The sequence below is a fragment of the Mus pahari genome, chromosome 8, assembly GCF_900095145.1.
Source record: "Mus pahari chromosome 8, PAHARI_EIJ_v1.1, whole genome shotgun sequence".
NCBI lineage: Eukaryota > Metazoa > Chordata > Mammalia > Rodentia > Muridae > Mus > Mus pahari.
The window spans coordinates 5512652-5532966 of NC_034597.1; the positions used below are offsets into that span (position 1 = coordinate 5512652).

At 39.1% G+C, this 20315-nt stretch overlaps 1 protein-coding gene across 2 annotated transcripts in view; it reads left to right on the forward strand.

Moving 5' to 3' along the window:
- The window catches only part of Synpr (synaptoporin), a 321344-nt gene that overhangs the window by 178210 nt on the left and 122819 nt on the right, over positions 1 to 20315 (forward strand). For both annotated transcript variants that reach the window (XM_021203508.1, XM_021203509.2), the window contains one exon: positions 19618 to 19742. In XM_021203508.1, the coding sequence (XP_021059167.1) occupies positions 19618 to 19742 (125 nt within the window). The remainder of the gene's footprint in view (positions 1 to 19617; positions 19743 to 20315) is intronic.

Below are 20315 nucleotides of genomic sequence, written 5' to 3' on the forward strand. Positions count from 1 at the left end.
AAAAAAAAAAAAAAAAAAAGAAACAAAAAGAACTATATAAAAATCAACAAAACCAGGAGCTGGTTCTTTGAGAAAATCAACAAGATAGATAAGTCCTTAGCCAGATTAACCAGAGGGTACAGAGACAGTATTCAACTTAATAATAGCCGGGCATGGTGACACACACCTTTAATCCCAGCACTTGGGAAGAAGAGGCAGTCGGATTTCTGAGTTCGAGGCCAGCCTGGTCTACAAAGTGAGTTCCAGGACAGCCAGGGCTATACAGAGAAACCCTGTCTTGAAAAACCAAAAATCAAATTAATAAAATCAGAAATGAAAAGGGAGACATAACAACAAACTATATCTTAAAATAATTCTGTTTGTTGAATATTAACAGTTGAAAATATTAAAATCATGTTCTACAAACATGGAAATATTGATAATTTTTCTAACTATGCTTTAAATTAGCATTTTCTTAATGTTTAACTTCAAAGAATTTTTGCTATTTTGAAATTTTAAAAATATACTTACTGATAAAATAATTTCTCTCCTAGAAACACTTATATTCTTTTTTAAAGTAAACTGATTGTTAGAAAATGTACACAGGTATAATGCATTTTAAACACTCTCTCACTATGTGGTATCATATAAGGGCCTTTGAATATATTTCTTAATGATTCATTTTTAATATTTTATGCTCTTTTACTATGCTTAATTCCCAAATAAATGTTGTATGTTTTGAATAGTAGTAAATGTTCATTAATGATATTTTTGGGGTATGAAAGGATATGAATATAAAAGTTGAACAAATTTTTATGTATTTGAGTCTCAAAATACTCAACATTATTAATTTGTTTGATGTATAAAATGCATTTAAATAACAAAAAAATTTTAAGAGAAAAAAAAGAGAAAAGTATAAACGAACCTGCGTATAACCACAATTAAAGTGTAGCACTTGCTAATGGAATTCTCAGTAGGGTAAGTCCTAATATGTGGTGCCCATGAGAGGGGAGGAAACTCACTGAAGGACTGCACAGACCCACAGAGTCCAATGGACACGTTGAATTTCTCTGTTAGTGACGTAGCATGTTGTTGGTCCCTTACTCTGGGCTGATTCTTTGATAATAGGAGATATGATAGTGATATACCTCCTACTGACTGACTTCATGCTGTTGCTTTTGTTAACCCAGAAAGGAGGAGTTTTTCAAACTGCTTCTTATGGATAATTATTCTCACGTGGCTCCTTCTCACCCTAGTTATAAATGTACCTTTTTGGAAAACACTAGCATTTGGGTCACCAAACTGCTTTTGATATATGGTGAGTAGTTGAATTATTGCATTTAGTAAAGTCTATCTACTAGATAGACTAATTCTTTCTCAAATTGTTCAGTTTACGTTGTTTACACTGTCTCCATCGTCTCTTTCTTCATAGCCTCTCTTGAATAATATATATTCCTTTAACTTTTACTGTATAACAAACCCTCTTTAAATGCAATGGCTTGGAACCACGTTGTGTATGTAAATCAATTTTCTGCATTAGCAATCTGGCCTGACTTATGCTGGGTTGAATGTCTGCTGGTCTTAATTGCTTTTTGCTGTAGTCATTTTTCCAATTAATAAGATGGCTTTCTTTCTAATGGTTAGTTATCTGTCTACTAGGAAAATGAGGGCCACTGAGCCACCTACTACCTCCCATCATCCCGTGGACTGCACTAGGCAGGTTTCAAGCTTCATGGCTACTTAGGGCTCAGGTTTGAAATTCACATGTCACTTTGATCATAGTGTTTTGGCCAAAGGAAATTGCAAGGTCAACTCAGATGTAAGGACTGAGTAAAATGACCCTATCTCTTAGCACGGGAACTGATGGTACAGCAGAGATTTGTACCAACTTCTGGATGGTCAAGTGACTTCAGAAATACCAGTCTTTCTAACTCCCTTGTAGAATCCACACATTTGCTTGTGCACATCTTACCTGATTATAGGGCATCCCAAAGTAGACCCAACTATTGATTCCCTTTCCCTATAGGCCATTTTTATTTTTAAAAATTGTCTACTCTTTTTAAACGAAATCCCTGGGTTCATCTCATCTTGTCCTCTCTCCAAGCTCATCAGATTCCCTGAGAATCCATCTGGAAAGATCTCTCAGTCCTTGACCTCCCATCACTTATATTCCTCCTTTCTTTTTTGGTTTCCACACACAACTCATCTAGTATCTTCTCTCTCATTTAATCCATCTCTCCTTTCTCCTGACTTAATACCTTCCTTCCATAGTTCCTTATGCCCCAAGCAGCAAGGGGACATTCTCTTGCCAAACCCATACTTTCTGGTTCAGTTCCAAATTACTTGTTCAAGCTGTGCACTGACGTTCAAGTCAAGTGTGGAAGTTCAGTTCCACACTTGAACAAAGGAAGGCCCTTCTGCAGCCTGAAGTCATATGCATTTGCCTCTCTTTCTTCAGTCATACAACATTTTCTCCAACTCTTTTAATGAGTTTAAACTCTAACCCACATCTGGGATCAGATCCAGGAATTGTCCTCTATAGAATCACATCTCAGAAATGTCCCATTTCCTGTTGTCCCACCATGCCTTAGTGAGGTACAATATATTTTTCATGGAGCTCTGCTTTAGCTTAAGTTTATGCATTGTTTGTGTTGCAGGGAATTTTCTCCTCTTGAATACTTTGATGTCCACAAGCACAAAGAAGCAAGTCATGCTTTCATTGTGGATAGACCAGATCTCCCTGGACTGGATAAGGGGAAAATGTATATTCAGCAAAACTTCCTGCCTTGAATTAAATCTCTCATTTCATGTAATCATCTCCTTCATACAGATAATTGTCACTGTTACTTTAAAAAGCAGGACTTACTACGGTCACACTGCATCATACCTAGGGAGCTGGGGTAGGGACTCTGTAAGGATCCTGCCTTTTCCACTCAGTCTCTAGCATTGCTTAATGCTGTTGGTTGATTTCCATCACAGGAAGTTGTAGAGAATGCAGTACTATTTCATTCACAAAATCACCTAGATGCCTCCCTTGCCCACTCTGACTCAGCATTAAATATCATCGCTCTAAAATATGTCCACTTCTTTCCACTTCCATCCTTAGGCTTTGCAACATCCTATAGAGTCTATACTGTTTTATACTCATCCCAGTGTATCTTTCTTCAAACTCTTGTTTATATACCAACAAGTATTATTTCTAAATTAATGTCTACCCAAGTAGCTCTGTCTAACATACCACACACTATCAGATTGTATGCTAGTACTACACAGTAGCATGCAGTGCCTACATACCACACACCATCAGATTGTATGCTAGTACTACACAGTAGCATGCAGTACCTACATACCACACACTATCAGATTATGTGCTAGTACTACACGGTAGCATGCAGTACCTACTTGTTTTTCTACCTCATCTCTCCCTAGGGAAATCTTATGGCACCGCTTTTTCTAGTGCAGCCCCTCAAACACACTGCGCTCCATCTGCACAGATCCTAAACCCATGCCCTTCTGTCTTCCAGGACAGTCTTTCTTCTCTAAATGTCCTTATCTATTTTTGTACATCTTTCACTCAACTCAAATTATCTTCATGGCTTTTAATCAATGATTCCTGCATCAAAATATAAGCTCCTTGGAGCCGAAACCCTTCTTAGCTTTGCTATTCAATGCAGTAATGGAGCCCAGCAGTATTTAGACTCTTCTGCATATTAAGTACTCAATAAATAATGAATAGTTGAATGGCAGAAGGAATGAACAAGTTAATAAATGAATTAATGAATACGTCGTTATGTTCTAGTCCTATAATCACGCATAAATATGCAAGAGATGTAGTATCTTCTCTTAAAACTTATATTATCATTGAAAGAGGTGGATATATGAATTATTTAGTGTTTATAGGGTTAAGTAGAAGCTTAAAGACAGAAAGACCAGTTTTACCTTGTGGTGGAGAAAAGGACCAGGGCATGAATATAATTTTAGATAACAAACTGCCACAAATTTGGAGGTTTTACACAAACTAATTTTCTAGTTGTGGAAGTTGGAAGTCCTAGATTGAATGGGTCCCCAGGGTTGTCTTCCTTCTATAGGTTGTCAGGTAGCCTTGCTCTCCTATCTTTTCCAAATTCTGCAGATGGAATAATTCCTCAATACATGCCATTTTCCTTATCATTAAAGCCATTAGCCTAGATCAGTCATGTTTAATTTTATTCTCTTTCTTGTTTACCTCCACATATATAGCTAGCTACTCTCTTTTACCCAAGAGCCACCAGGTAATGCCACTGGATTCAGCCAGATGAGTTGAGGTTGTCATCACCATGTAAGGTAGTTGTGTGGTAAATTAATATATAAACATCTATGAAGGCTTTGATATTCTGTCTTCCACAGAATGGTAAAATATCTTCCAGGGGAAAATAGGATTTAAACTTAATGGTTAAACACAAAAATTTTGAGCTAGCATGATGGCTCAGTGTTTAAGAGCATGTACTGCTCTTCCAGAGGACCTGAGTTCCATTGCCATTACCCATGTCACATAACTCATGCCTAATGGTAAATTCAGTTCCTACAACTCTGGCCTTCACAGGCACCTGGGCCCACAGACACCCAAATGTATAGACATAATTAAAAAATAATAAAGTCAAAGGTTCCAAAAATTGAAGCCACAAAGCAGGTAAAAACACTGGAAAAGAACACACCTAGAGAACTTTAGGAACAAGAGTTACAAGTAATGTGCTGTTGGCTAAAGAACTATATGAGTCTAGAGAGGGAGGCAAGAGCCTGAAGACAGGATACCTTGTGAAATGCGATAGGGAAGGCAGGGAGGACCATGAAAAGTTTAAAGTAAAGGAGAGAGGTATTACAAATGGAAAGACAGCTAGTATAGCAAATGGTCTCCTGGAGCAAGACTAGAGGAAGGCTCAGATGACAGCAAACCATGCCAGGACCCTACAACAATGGCCTGAGCTACCACACTTAGATGAACTGTCATGCCACACAACTATAATTGATATCAAGAATGAAGAATCAGTGAAGTTAGGTGACCGAATGACGGACACGGGAATGCTGGCTGGGTTGTTCTGGTAATGGAACAGGATGGACAGTGGGTAGAGATGAGGTATATCACAGATAATGCTGTCCACATAATTTCTAAGAGAAATCTGAAAGGAAGCAATGGCCTTGAGATGGTTGTTAAACCCACAGTGCTAAAGCCCATACCATAGCAGAAATTCTCTTAGTGCTTAGAAAATGGATTTGTTTTCTCATGTGCAGTATTTTATTGGACCTGCAGCATTAGGAAACAGAACAATATATTAATCACTTAAAATATATGCTTCCTGTGAGGCTAGTTCTATGTTCCCCAGTTCTTTCTACTTTCCTCTGGCCTTTGTCTTCTGGTCCTTCCAGGGAACATAAACACATCAGCTAATAGAAGCCAGACACAGCAGCCTCCACTTTTTACTTGAGCAACTCTGACACCTTCCTACATCTTTGTTCTGGCCTTTTCCTGGACTAATGTCAAGACATCGGTTCTAATCGGCTTTCCAAAAGCCTCTGCTTTTGTTAGACATTTGGATCTCATCCTAGCATCTGCCGCATTCAGTGCAACTGTGAAATTGCTAGGACTCAGAAGGAGCCTAGGTCCTCAGTGTTGTCATCCCAACGTTGGCTCTGCTTGCCTTTGAATGCTTCGTGGTATGGATGAAGTTCAAGAGAAGAGCAGTGTCCCTGGTCTTGGCTAAAAACTCCAGCCAGATGGTCTAGGGTCTGTGAGTGCCACTGCCTTTCTGTATGATGTTAGACAAGTTGTCCTGTTATGGGGCTCAGTTTCTTCAGTATAAACAATGATAACATCTATTTAGCATGGATGCTGAACCTATCATTTGAGTTGATAGATGTGGAATATTTTACTGTCACACAGTCAAAAGCCTCAAAATGTCAGTTATTCTCTCATGAGTATGTTAGTATTAGTAATTACTGGAGAGTAAAATAAATAACAAGAGGTTTCTGTGTATATGTGCAAATTCTTAATGAAGACCCACCTAGTGTTGCCTGGAGGTTCTTTCTTTTATTTCCTCACTATGCCAAGTTCTTGTCTTCCCCTGATTGTCTGCCCAGGATTCTCCCTGCCTAGCTCTTCCTCTTCCCATGTCTAACTGTGCCTCCATCGTTCAGGCATGAGTTCTTCCTTCAAAGGATTCTCTCCTATTTACCTTATCTGAGAAGGGGCCATTAGTACCAGTGTTCTCTACTCAGCTCTCTTGCCTTGACTACAATTTTATATGTGTCCTTTATTTGTGTAGTGCCCATCAGTCCTGCCAGACATTAACTGCCAAGAAAGCCTCAGCTTATATACAAGTACACACTTGCTCACACATACACATGAGGAGAGAGAGGGGGGGGGAACTTGGTGCTTATTAGGACGTAATCAATAAATGCTTTTATTTTAAGAAATGAAGTCCTCATACTCTGATTAAAGGAAAAGACCATTCCAGGAAGACAGAATTATATTGATACACCTTAGGTTTAGGCCACTGAGCTATGTACATTGTTCCACAGTCTGAGTGTTGCAGTCATTAAAAACAAAGGGAGAGAGAGGCCCTCTTCCTCTATTGTGTAATGATAAGTGAGCTGAGACTTTTCTTTCCAATTCGAGTATCCTCATGTATCTGTTACAATCAGAAAAAAAGATGAAAACCTTAGACCGCAAAATTATTTCTGTATACTTCAGTGTGTATCTGTTAAAACATGCATCCCATGAGGTGCTGAGAAGGTATATCCTTTTGTTTTAGGATAAAATGTTCTGTAGATATCTGTTAAATCCATTTGTTCATAACTTCTGTTAGTTTCCATGTGTCTCTCTTTAGTTTCCAGGATCTGTCCATTCATAAGAGTGGGGAGTTGAAGTCTCTCACTATTATTGTGTGCAGCGCAATGTGTGCTTTGAGCTTTAGTAAANTNTCTTTAGTGAATGTGGATGCCCTTGCATTTGGAGCATAGATTTTCAGAATTGAGAGTTCATCTTGGTAGGTTTTTACCTTTGATGAGTATGAAGTGCCCCTCCTTGTCTTTTTTGATAACTTTTGGTTAAAAGTCGATTTTATTCGATATTAGAATGGCTACTCTAATTTGTTTCTTGGGACCATTTGTGGATACTTCGTTCCTTCTTAGAAGGGGGAACAAAATACCCATGGAAGGAGTTACAGAGACAAAGTTTGGAGCAGAGCCTGAAGGAAGGACCGTCCAGAGGTTGCCCCACCCGGAGATCCATCCCATAAAAACCCACCAAACCCAGACGCTATTGCACATGCCAACAAGATATTGCTGAAGGGACCCTGATATAGCTGTCTCTTGTGAGGCTATGCCAGTGCCTGGAAAATACAGAAGTGGATGCTCACAGTCATTTGTTAGATGGAACACAGAGTCCCCAATGAAGGAGCTACAGAAAGTATCCAAGGGGCTGAAGGGGTCTGCAGCCTTATAGGAGAAACAACAATATGAACTACTCAGGACCCCCAGAGCTCGTGTCTCTAGCTGCATATGTAGCAGAGGATGGTCTAATTGGCCATCAATGGGAGGAGAAGCCCTTGGTCTTACAAAGATTATTGCCCCAGTATAGGGGAATGTCAGGGCCAGGAAGCGGAAGTGGGTGGGTTGGGGAGCAGGAGGAGGGGGGAGGGTATAGGGGATTTTCGGAGAGGAAACTAGGAAAGGGGATAACATTTGAAATGTAAATGAAGAAAATATCTAATAAAACAAAACCCAGAACAAAACATGCACTCCCAACCGACCTGTGCAGAGAACGCTGAGACACCATAAGTTTTGGGTGTTTTAAGGGCCCCTTGGGCACCACTTTCAGTTCCCTTGCATGGGAAGTACGCTGGTGTGCACAGCTACCCCAGAGCCATCATGGAACTGAGTGGACGCTGGACTCCTATGCTCCAGAGAGACAGATCAGCTGCCACAGAAATTTCCTGCCTTGCCCAGTGCTAAACACATTGCCAGGGACAGGTTACTTATTCCATTAGCAGTCAGCAGGATGCCACACATAGCTGCTGAAGTCTTCCATGTTCTTTCAGCAGGTTTCCTTGAAGGATTCTGTTGTTTCTTTCTGAAATCCAGGATACAACAAGAGTTATTTTACCTCGGGGTAATTTCTAGTTTATGATTTCACCCTTGTTAAAAACAACAACGGCAGCAGCAGCAGCAACAACAACTAAACGAACAAAAACTCCATAAATACAAATCCTTGGTTTTTAAAAAATAGATACAGTTTTAGTACATATTGAAATAGTAAAAATGGGAGTAAATATTGACATAATTCTAAAGGAATTATGGAATATAAATATGTATTAGAAAATTGAAAATGTAGAATAGAAAACCTCAGGAATGACCAGGGAAGTATCATGCAAGCCTCCAAACAGAGCTTTCATACCCAGGGTTTGTCACCAGCTGTGAGAGCCACTCACCCGCGCTGCTCTATAGGTGTGCTGGTTTCTAGCATGAGGTCCTTGGACCCCTAAGTTGGTCTATTACAACACAGCAAAATGTGTCCAGAGCTGTAGATATAGTTTTAAAATATATGTGTGGACATTTTTTGTTGGATTTGGTCTAAAGATTGCAATAATTTTCCCAGGACAAGCTGAAGCAGAAGAGCAGCCTATAGCCATTCTGCCTATTATCCATGCCATTGCAGCCTTTGAGGTGACCACCATGTTTCCCACAAAGCAGTTTCACTTCATTCTAATTCCATGACAAACTTGTTAAGGAACACCTAACACTGGTATTCTTTTTAGTTAAACAATATAAGACTTCTCCAACAGCATCAGTTCTTGGGTAGCATTCCTTTCACACTCCTTTGTGTATAACACATATAGTTTTTCCCATTAGTATGTTGTTATGTATCTCTCAACAGTATTCAATATGAAAGACATTGAAATGTTTACTACATATAAAATAGCAATAATTCAATATAATTTCTCATTATTCCATGTATTTTTCTAATTTTTTTCATTTTCTTGAAAAAAATCTAGACTTTAAAAATCCATACACTGTAATAACAATCATACCTTAAAGTTTGTCCAAAACTGTTTGATATTTATTTGTAATGAGTGTCTCAATATTGTGTACTGTCCTCCCACTTGAGGCATATAATATTTAATCATTTCTCACTTTGCAATCTGCCATCAATGAATACAGTTGGTTTGTTAGAGATTATGTCTTAGTCAGCCAAAGCTGCTACAACACTTCCATAGGCTTGTCAGTTTAAACATTAGAAATACATATATTACAGTGTTTGTCAACAAGGAGACCAAATTCAATGTTCTGGAAGTCTGGGCTTAATTTCAAGGCTTCCTCTTTGACTTTCCTCTCCTGTGTACTTACTGAATGCATTTAGAGATCTAGATCAGAATAGACCTCACTTGCCAGGTGGTAGTGGTGCACAACTTTAATCCCAGCACTCAGCAGAGGCAGACAGATCGCTACGAGTTTGAGGCCAGTATATTTTATATAGTTCCAGGACAGCCAGGACTGTTACAACAAGAAACCCTTGAAAGAAAGAAAGAAAAAAAGAAAGAAAGAAAGAAAGAAAGAAAGAAAGAAAGAAAGAAAGAAAGAAAGAAAGAAGGCGCTCTCTACTATTTCTTCTTATAAGGACACTAATCCTCCAGGGAAAAGGTCCCACCCATATGTCTTTATTTAATATATGTAATTAAATAGTAATATATGCATTTCTAATGTTTAAATCAACAAGCCTGTGGCATTTTGTTGTAGCAGCTTTGGCTGACTAAGACACAATCTTTAACATACCAATTGTATTCATTCTTTGTACACTGACTTCTTTTGTGGCACCAGCTCCAAAGACAGACAAACCAGGACTTGGGGTTTTAACATATAATATTGGATGCAGTTAGCTCCTGATTACAAGGGGCAATATATAATTTTATCAAACCTTTACATTCTTAACTAAGAATTTTTATAATGAGAATGTCCTTTTCAACTTTTGACAAACATTCTGACAGGAAACAGGTGACAAATGGTAGTTTTTTAAAATAGGGTTAAACTGTTTGTTCACAAGTACCCTTCAATAGTAACCAATTAAAAATTTTTATCTATGATTATTAACCTCTAGATTTTAGTTGTTATTCTCCCTGTATGTGACTGTGGATGAAGCCACTTGACATTTCTACAGCATGGCTTTCCTGGGTCTGCAATAAGGATCCGGATGGTTGCTGTTTTACAGACAAAGGAGATGACAGTGACAGGTGAAGTCTCTAGGGCAATCCTGGCTTTAAAGAAGCAGCTGCTACATTCACTATGTAATTACAGATGAAAACATGACTTTAGGTCCTCTTTATCTGCTCTGGTAGAATGTCTGGTCTTATATTTTTCAGTATGAAATGTGCCTTTTTTCCCTGACACAATATCTCACAATGTAACATTTTCTGTCCTGGACACTGTCATGATGTAGATCAGGCTGTCCTCAAGCTCACAGATCTGTCTGCCTCTGCCTCCTTGGTACTGGTGTTGCATGTGCTCCACATGCTAGCAATTTTTTTGACTCTATTTAGGTTTGTTTCTTTTCCATTAAGAATAAAAATTATATATCATGCTAAGTTTCCTATTGTTAAAGGGTAAGCTACTAGACAAGAATCGTATTTAAGATCTGGACACTGGCCTGCAGGTTATGAGACGTAATGATCAGAATAAGTGTATGCATGTCCTCAAAGCTGATTGTAAAAGAAGAGGTGTGCAAAAGAAAGGTAATCAAATCTGAATGATGCATAATTATTTGCATGTTCCAAAGTATTCTGAATAAATATGGTTGTGTGACACTTCTAGGATTCCATTTCTTATGTGATGAGCTTAGCTATGATGTCTGTGTATACACATGTGACTGTCATGGCTAAGCTTTGATCTCATTTAGCAACAAAGATAAAATATCTTTCCACCTTAAATGGATTGCTGCTATTCTATTAATAGCACCATGTACTTTCATTAAATTAGGAATAGTTTTTTTTTTTTTTTTCAAGAAAAGAAGAAGGGAGATGAGAGTAATGGCTGCTTAATGACTCTGTCTGGTGAAAAGACACTAATTGAATACATCCAATTGATCGTGGATCAATACTTTTCCTAAAACAGCCAGATGGTATTCTAAGTTGTTTTGTAGATGTATGCACAACTCTATGTGATGAAATATTCAAACTTAGGAAGGCATGATAACTACTCTGAATTAAAACAGTACTAGATTCTAATTTTATTTTCTGTTCAAAAAACACTGGCCGGTGCATTCTGGACCTGCTATAAAACCAAAGAGGACTGAAGGTCTTGACTCACCTTCAGTTTGAAAAAGGTTCGATTCTGGCAAAGAATAGTCTCTGCTCATTTATTCAAATGAGCACCACTGAACTACAGAATAATGATTGGGTGCCAGGAGTTTATTTTGCTTGTATTCCTGTCAAATAGAAGTGTGCAATTAACATTTCTATTATTAATTATTTTCTTTACTGCACTAAGGCATACATAGAGGTGTATTACTCTGTGTTCTGGGGCTGTAGCAAAATACCCAAGACTAGAGCTTCATAAACAAAAGCTTATTCAGCTGAAACTTTGGGATATTATAACCTTAAACAGAGTGGTAATTAAAATGCCCTCCAGCATATCAAATCTCAGGTGGCATTGAGGCAGGAAGGCCAAAAAGAGGGAGGGAATCACAAGGCCAGATAATGGTAACATGATAATGGGAAATCCATCTTTTTGTTTACAACACCCATGAAAGAACTAACCAGGGTCTTACAGTAACTACCATGATCTGTCCAGAGGGCTATGCTGTCTAACAACAAGTCTAAATTTATTCTGTGTAATTGCTTAGAGGCCAGCTAAATTTATAATTCTAAGAAAAGGAGTTTTTATGTGACAGGTATATGTGGTTATTAAAAAAAAACAGTAACACAAAACAATTAAAAAGTAAAGTTCTAGTTCTAATTCCATTCTCAGTAGTAATGGCTAAGCCCTCAAGTGCTTTCTCTCTAGAGCTTTCCTGTGCAAGTGAATATATATCTATTTGTTTGAATATTTCCTTCTATAAATGCTGTACATTTGTGTTATGCTTTTTTCTTTTTTCCTTTACAAAGTGTTGTGTACAATGTTTCACATTCTAACAGCAATTCATCTTTTCAAAAATAATATTTTTTGAGATTATAATATAATTATATAATTTCAAATTTTTTCCTCCCTTCAAACCTTTCCACAAACACCCACTTCCCCACTCACTTTCAAATGCATGGTTTCCTTTAGTTTTTACTTTGTTGTTACTTACACACACACACACACACACACACACACACACACACACACACATATTCAGGGCTAAGCATTTGGTATTTTGTTAACCAGTTGCCAATTGGTGTGTTCTTTCCTCGGGAAAGACAATTTCTCTCACTCTCAGGATTCCTTCATTGCCTGTAGTTCTTTGACTAGAGTTGAGGTCTTATGACCTTTTCTTTGTTTACCTTACCATGTCTATTGGTTAAATGCTCATGGTTAAGCAGCTGGTAAGAAACTTCATACCAGTTCTATGAGATACAATATCATAGCAAATTCCCTCTTCCTTTGTCTGTCATAACTCTTCAGGCTCTTTCCAACAACAATACTACTAGACATGATTTCATTCTTGTTGAGTGGATCTTAAGTCCAATTAGAGAGCTATTGGTTAGCACCAAGGTATGCATGCAAATACTGTGCCCCTAGGGTTATCATGCTAGGCTAGTCACTGTTGTCATTCATAGGCATCAGAGCTGGGTAGGACTGTTGGTTGCTTTTCTCTTTTATGTGGCATCTTTTGCTACCATAAAAGCTAAACGAAAAGTGGAGGCTTTCAAGTTAGTTCCAGGTATAATCACTATTGTAGCTTTTCTTCATGATTTTATTTTTATAATCATGAAGCTAATTTCTAAATTACTTTACTATTTCTGCCTTATATTTATTTTAAATATTTGTACCAGTTTTATGTAGGAGAATAAAAATCAAGTACAAATTGAAATTTCTGTCCACTTAGCCCACTGCACATAGGTACGGAACCCTACTAGCACTGTCAAGGGAAAGATGACTAAATGCTGAATGGGTGTGGCTCTGCTGACTTGCTTCAGTGGCATACTGATGTTTGATTTATGATTACCGGACCCAGACAAAATCAACAATCATAACAACCTAGCTCTAGACTTTCATGTGTATTGACTAGAAACTCCTTGTATTTGTTTAAGTCATTGTTGATCAGGCTTTCTGTCTCCTATAGCCAAGTGCTTTGGTAAGTGAGCTATCCCTAGGTTTCAGGATTAAGAAAACAAAAGTAGAAGAAGCTTCTTTTGCTGTGAAAGTAAGTTGAAGTTCCCCAACCTTGATGGCCAATATGTCACACCAAGAAGCAATTCTTCAAGTTTGCTTTAACCTGGAAAGATCACACATAGCTCAGGCAAATACAGTTTTAAGCATCATGAAATGGAATGTAGTATAGGTGATATATCAGAGACACCCAAGGATACAGATAATCATATACAACAGAGACAAAAATCATATAACTATTTTTGGGGAAAGGATGGTATATGTATATGCATACATGTGTATGTATATGTGTGGTATGTGGAGGGGTCAGTGAGCACAGAGGCACATTTGTGTAGAAGCCAGAGTACAGACTCAGATGTTGCTGCCCAGATGCTGTTCAGCTTTTCCTGAGCCGGGGTCTCTCACTGAACTCGAGCTTGCCAAGGAGGCTACTGGCTGATGAGAAATCCCAAAAAATCTGCCTGTCTACCCCTCCTGAGTGACCAGATGTCCTTGTACATAGCAAATTAGGGTTCAAGCTCTCATACTTGCAAGACAAGCACTTTGTGGACATGGGGCCATCTACTGAACCCCATGGAAAGAAAGATTGATACAGTTGGATGCAATATCCTCAAATTAAATAGAATTCTACTTACTCTCAAGACCCAATTTGCATTTTATTTCCAGGGAAATATCCAATTTGAGGTTTAACAATATTGGTCACAAAAAGTCTTTGGGGTCAAAATAGTTCATGTGGGTTCATTAATATAAACTGATGGTTTTAGGGTTGCTTGGTCCATTTCCTTGAAAAGTTCTCTTGCCAATAGAAGAAAAATTGAAAGGAGGATTAAACAAAGTTCAGTCAAAATGGAAGGTTACGCTGCAGGGTGCTGCGGGGATGCTAGTCAGGGGTGAAAAGTTAGAACTCTGCTATGGAAACTTCAGAGTTTGACTTGCACTGGAAATACCTTATACTACGTAGTTCTCACTTTTTCAAGGCTAGTATTGAAGTCATCAACTCTATAAACAGCTGTGTTTCCAGCAGTGCTCTTCATGTGTATGCAAGTAGCTCATCAGCCCAAGTCAAATGACAAAAGGAGGGGCTTTTCAGAGAGGGGGGAGGGAGAGGCTTTGGACCCCTTGATCCTAGATCTGTGGAAAGTTTGAGCTGTTCAAAAGTAAGAAAGCAAATATCCCCAGCTGTGAGAGGCTAGCAATTTAAAGGAGGGACTTGTCAAGTATAATTGGCATACTCTACTCACAGCAGGCTGTTTAAATATTGGGAGCAGCATGACACCAGTCCCTTCTCCTAAAGGAAGGCCCTTGTTGCTGTTAAGGGGATTCTGGGATGCTGAGACAAGCATCGAGCTTTGTCCTGTCAAAGCTCATCAGCCCTCTCTTGACCTTCTGCATCTTCATGTGCTAGAGAAAGCCCCTTCAGCAGACCCACAGCAGCTGTTTATGCATAAGTCTTTCCATAGCGTGTGTCAAGTCACATCCCTGAGAAGGAAGAGCATAGGCTTTAAAGAAAGGCAAATGTGAATTCAAACTGCGACAATTTTACTTAGCAGCAATCAATGTGACTCTGCTTGTGCTCTTTGGTCTTATTTTCTTCATCTGTGAGATGAGGGTATGGACTGTTGAGTGGACTGATAATATACTTACAGGGAGAACTGACACTGAGAATCAATCAAATGCTGCTGCATGTGTGTGTGTGTGTGTGTGTGTGTGTGTGTGTGTGTGTGTGTGTGCGTGTTGGGGTGTATATGTAGTCTACAACCTCAGCTGTCTTCCGTCATGTGCACTAGGTCTTTCGTTGTCCCGGAACCTTACTAAACAGGCTGGTCTAGCTGACAAGCACCCTTCCAGGGAATCCTTGCTTCTGCCTCCCATCTTGCCATTACTGTGCTCACCCACCACGCTACCATGTCCAGTATTTTTATTTTATTTTCTGGGATCCAAACTCTGAACCTCAGACTTGTGGCCCAAGTTCTTGACATATCAAGCCATCCCCTCAACTCCAGATAGGAATATTTCATAATTCCCATTTCCATTAATATTCACTTGATAACAGTAATGATCCACCTATATTATTTCAGCACAAGAGGACTACATGGATATGGAGGCATAGTCCTCTTTACATAGGGTTTTGCATATTGTCAAGGAGAGTGAGACCTATTTTCCTCTTCCAGCTGTTTCCTATACACATTTTATAAGGCCAGTAGTGGGGCTTTGTATACTGTATCTATTTGGTCACACCACCTCCCACTGAAACCTAGAACCTATTAAGAATGATGTTTCTTTACAAAATTCTGACAATCTATTGTTTGTCTTTGTGGAAAATAAGCTATCAGTTGCAAGTTCTAGGCTCTACCATCATAGCATGAAAGCAGTCATGGAGTGTGCAGCTGGGGATGGCCCTGGAGCCATAGATCTTGGGCTCTCTCTGAAACAATACTTAACAGGTTTCTGCCTGCCTCTAGAACAGACAGTCTGACCTTCCCATTTAGCTACAATTGTGCCAACTTCCCAGCCCAACTGCCAGTAAGTGCTTTTTCTATAAATTAGAAAAACGACCAATTGAGTAAAATAAAAAAATGAATGAAAGAACAATATTTCTATTGTTGGACACAGCCCTATCGGAGTGGAGGTCCTAGCCCAGGGTACTGGAGACAATGCTGTGTAGGTGTCTCTCTGATTCTTCAGCTCTCTTCACTTCCAAGCTCAGGTAGTTTGAGAGTATCTTGGAGTTGACAATGGTTAAAATGTTTATACATGGAAACTGGCACACAGTAAATCGCAATTTCCCCAGTGGAGATCTGATTGTTGGTAAAGACAGCCTGTTTATGACATGAACGACAACTTTCCCACCCCCTTCCTGTTATTCTTCTTACTCCCACCCACTTATTCCCAAGTATCCTTCATGCCTGAGGTGTAGACCAAACTTTGGGGAGAATTCCCCTTCCTGGCTATGCTTCACACTTTACAAAACCACCACTTAGCCTCATATTTTGTCTTTTTCAAAAGTATTGCTTTTGTGCTGGAGTAGTGGTTCAGCGGTTAAGAGCACTAATTGCCCTTCCAGAAGTCGTGAGTTCAAAACTATTGTTTTCAACTGTGACTTTCCAAATAACCAGGAGGGTTAATAGCATTGTTGCACGATATTCTTCTTAGAGTCATTGCACTCCCATGTCTGTCCTGCTTTGAGAGGAAAGTTGGTGTCACTCTGTGCAACAGTGTCACTCCTGCTATGCACCATGGTTCGGGGATACCTATTAAACCATGGAATTCAGACCAGAGTCATCAATCATCCCAGACAGAAACAAAATGAGAATTCATTGCGGGAGACTTAATTTGCTCTCCTGAGCTCAGAGGAGGTTTCCAATTATATCTATAGCTGGGCAGAGACTTTACCTTTTCCCTGACATACCTGCCTCTCTGTACTTCAACAATGCTACATAGTAAATATCACATTTCATGCCTGTTGAATGAACCAGTGGGTTAGTCTTGGCTTACCAAGAACCAATGTTTAGAAAAGCGGGGTGATTTTCTTAGGGTGATTCTCTTAGCTAGGAAATGGCTCAAAGTCCCACGTGCTTTGTTGTGTGCCACCCAGGGTAAAGAACTCATGTGGAGCACTGGAAATAAAGCCACTGAATCTTCCTCTACAATACCAGAGAATTCTACCCTCTCCTGTCCCAAGGATCCCCCAGTCCTCTCTCCTCACTGTTTTGATGTTTCCTAATTCCTTAGATGGTATATTATGATGGAGTTGATTTCACTTTTTTAAGTATGGAATTAACCATCCCTGTAATAAGTTATTCACACAGCAGGATCAGACTCTCTCAGTGTTCTGTTTAATTCTTGCCAAACACATATGAGTCTGATATCAGTCACACAATGTGATTTCCCTTTAATTGGTGAGGACAGCAGGGACTAGGAAACTTAACCAAAACGCTATAAGTATAATATTTACCTGGAGTATGATGTATTGTGCAAAGCTTGATAAAGACTAGAGGAAAAAGTAATGATGTGCATGGTCTCAATAGTGTAACTTCTCCATCCCACCCATGTAGTGTTCCTAACAAGTTAGTAAATAATCACCACTTCATGTAAGCTCATTACCTAGTGGTAACAATAGTAGCCTACTAAAAAGTCTTAACTCTACATAAAGCACTTTACTCATTATAAGATTAGCACAGAAACTTTATTCTAAGTACTTTCTTAAAGTCATTAAATACAGAAAATAACAAGAGTTGTTCTTATGCCATTTGGCTACACTATAAGGTCCTCAAGGAATTTTAAATGCAACTTTTTGACATGACTATGCTATTCTGTCATATATTCAATATAGAGTTATTAATCTTCACACACCCACACACACACACACACACACTGACACACACACACCTTCAGGTCATGAGGAAAGAGCAGCACACATGTTAAGTGTTTCATAGATGAGAAACTGAAGAATGAAAGGTCTCTCTCCATAATGCTTTCAGCCCCACAACTACAATCTTTGAAAGAATTCTCACCAAATCCTCCATCTTCATATGCTACAAGGATCTGGGATAGTCCAGTCATAAGACGAAGTCTAGATGTAAACAATGGACAATTAGCAGTGCTTCTTTCTCGTTCCTGTCAACACTCAGAGCTGATGGGAAGGGAGCAGTCACACTTCTCTGAAGCCTGTGTACTGAGCAGCATGTGGGATTAGGGAGCGGGCTGGAGCGGCTGCTAAATGTCCATTAGTCCCTGAGCTTGGGCAAGCTGGAAAGCAAAGAAAATCAAAACATAAAAATAGATTTCCTTTTGACTGCATAGTTGTTAGTTCACTAGAACTGAGATGTGTGTGGATCTAGCAAGGATTTAAATCTAAATTTCCTACATTGTGACCTGGAACAACTTATTTACAATAGTAATATTCATTACAGTTTACTGCATATTCACACTGTGACAGGATGACCCATTCTATTGGTTCCACAGGTCTAACAAGTATGAATCCATTTGCTTCCAGTATGCCTAGTATATTGCTTCACAGTTTAAAAAACTGATTTTGAAAAACCAATAAAACTGACACATATACACAAAAATGGTCCCCAAAGCATAACTTACCTTGTGAGTGGTTTATACTGTATTATTGTCATTAACCAGTCTTTTCCTATAAATGCTAAATATGCAATCGATGAAGACAGTTCTTATGGTGTTTTCCACCAATGATGCATCTGAGAGATAGCACTCATCCATATTTTAAACTTTTGGGGAGGCACTACACCAGTGCCAGCAGTTTCCTCCTCAGTAATTGCCTGGTTCCTATCACAAAGAAAAAAAATACCTCAAGGGATTAGTGCCAACGCTGTTTTATGATGGGAAAAAGAAAGCATGGTGATTTTAAGTTATGTACCCAGCATAATGTATCACAAGCCTTGCCCTTAATCCACAGATAGCTTCCTTTTACTAAAATGAACTGGAAGCTTTCAGTATAGGTTAGTTTGAAGTGCATTAGAGTAGCTGTCTTTGGACATGAGCAAGAAATTCTTTTAAGTTTAGGTGGACTATGAAATAACCAAGTCTAACACTGACTTCCTTCTCCTGTTAGGAGACCCCAACCCCACCTCAGCATACCTTGGTGACATTTCTCCTATCTAGAAGACTGCTATACATTCATGCTTCTACTTTTGGGTGTCTCTGCCACACAGATCCATATTTCCATCAGGAAAGGGTATGACATGAACTTGTAACACTGAATCTTCCAATACTTAATTTAGAAACAGCAGACAACCCAGAGATATAGCCATCTGTGGGGACTTGAGGAAAACACCCTGAGCTCACATGCTGAGAATGGAGGCTCTTCATTATCTGATCTTCAATCTCCGAGTTCTAGATTTCTGAGGCCATGGTTTTACAAAAAGCAACCTACACCATTCCAAAAGAAAAACCATATTTAATAAAAAGCATACACCCAAGTATATAAGAAAAGAAGGGAGAGGGAACACCTATCTGCGGGCATCCATAGGCAACTTTGTCTATGGAATTCTGCCATCGCTTCTGTGAGGCATGGCACTAGTGATCACACCAGTCATCATTTTCCCCCTGACCAAGCAACATTTCTCCAATTCACTGGTGTTTTCTTTGGAACTCCTCCAAGCCTGCTGTGATCCTCGTATTCATCTTCCTCCAGCTCAATAGGACATATTGCTGATGCTACTCTGCAGAGGGCTACAGCCGCCTTCCACTAGACCCTGGGCTCCGGATTATGACTTTCTTTTAGATTACCATGGTCCTAATAGCTGCTTTTTTCTTTTCTTTTGTTCTCTGCAGCTTTTTGCAATGTTTGCATTTGCAACATGTGGTGGCTATTCAGGAGGCCTGCGGCTGAGTGTGGACTGTGTCAACAAGACAGAAAGCAACCTCAGCATTGACATAGCGTTCGCGTACCCATTCAGGTAAGGAACGGTGATCCACACTCCTCAGCCTCATGGCATGAGGCTTTCTTCCTTCTCTGATATCTGGTAGATAAATGTAAGATGGGCAAGAAGAAATTCTGCTTGAAGCCACAAACTGTCATTCCTAGAGTTTCTACCCACCACTCCACACTGGGAAGATCTACTAACTATACCTTCAATCCAGTATTGAGTGTCCTCCAAAACTAAAGCCTTCCGTTATGGCCCCATGTGGGGGCTATCAAGAGAGAGACTACGTACACAATTATTTTCTACAACCATAAGATGTCTCATATTCTACGTAGATTTGTAGGTTGACTATAACTCTATATTGACTATGCAATTCTGGCTGATAATGTATTTATTGATATTGATATCTAATAATGTATCTGTGTGCAGATAAATACTGCTTAGGTAAGTGCCTGTCCAACTGAATTTACTCATCGAAGTGACACTTGGAGAGAAGTCCCATGACTATGATCAGTTACATCATGGGACACTGAAGGACAAGTTTATTTTTTTCCCATACACTCTCTCTGCTACCAAGAGATTGAATTCACCTTGCTTGAAATAAAT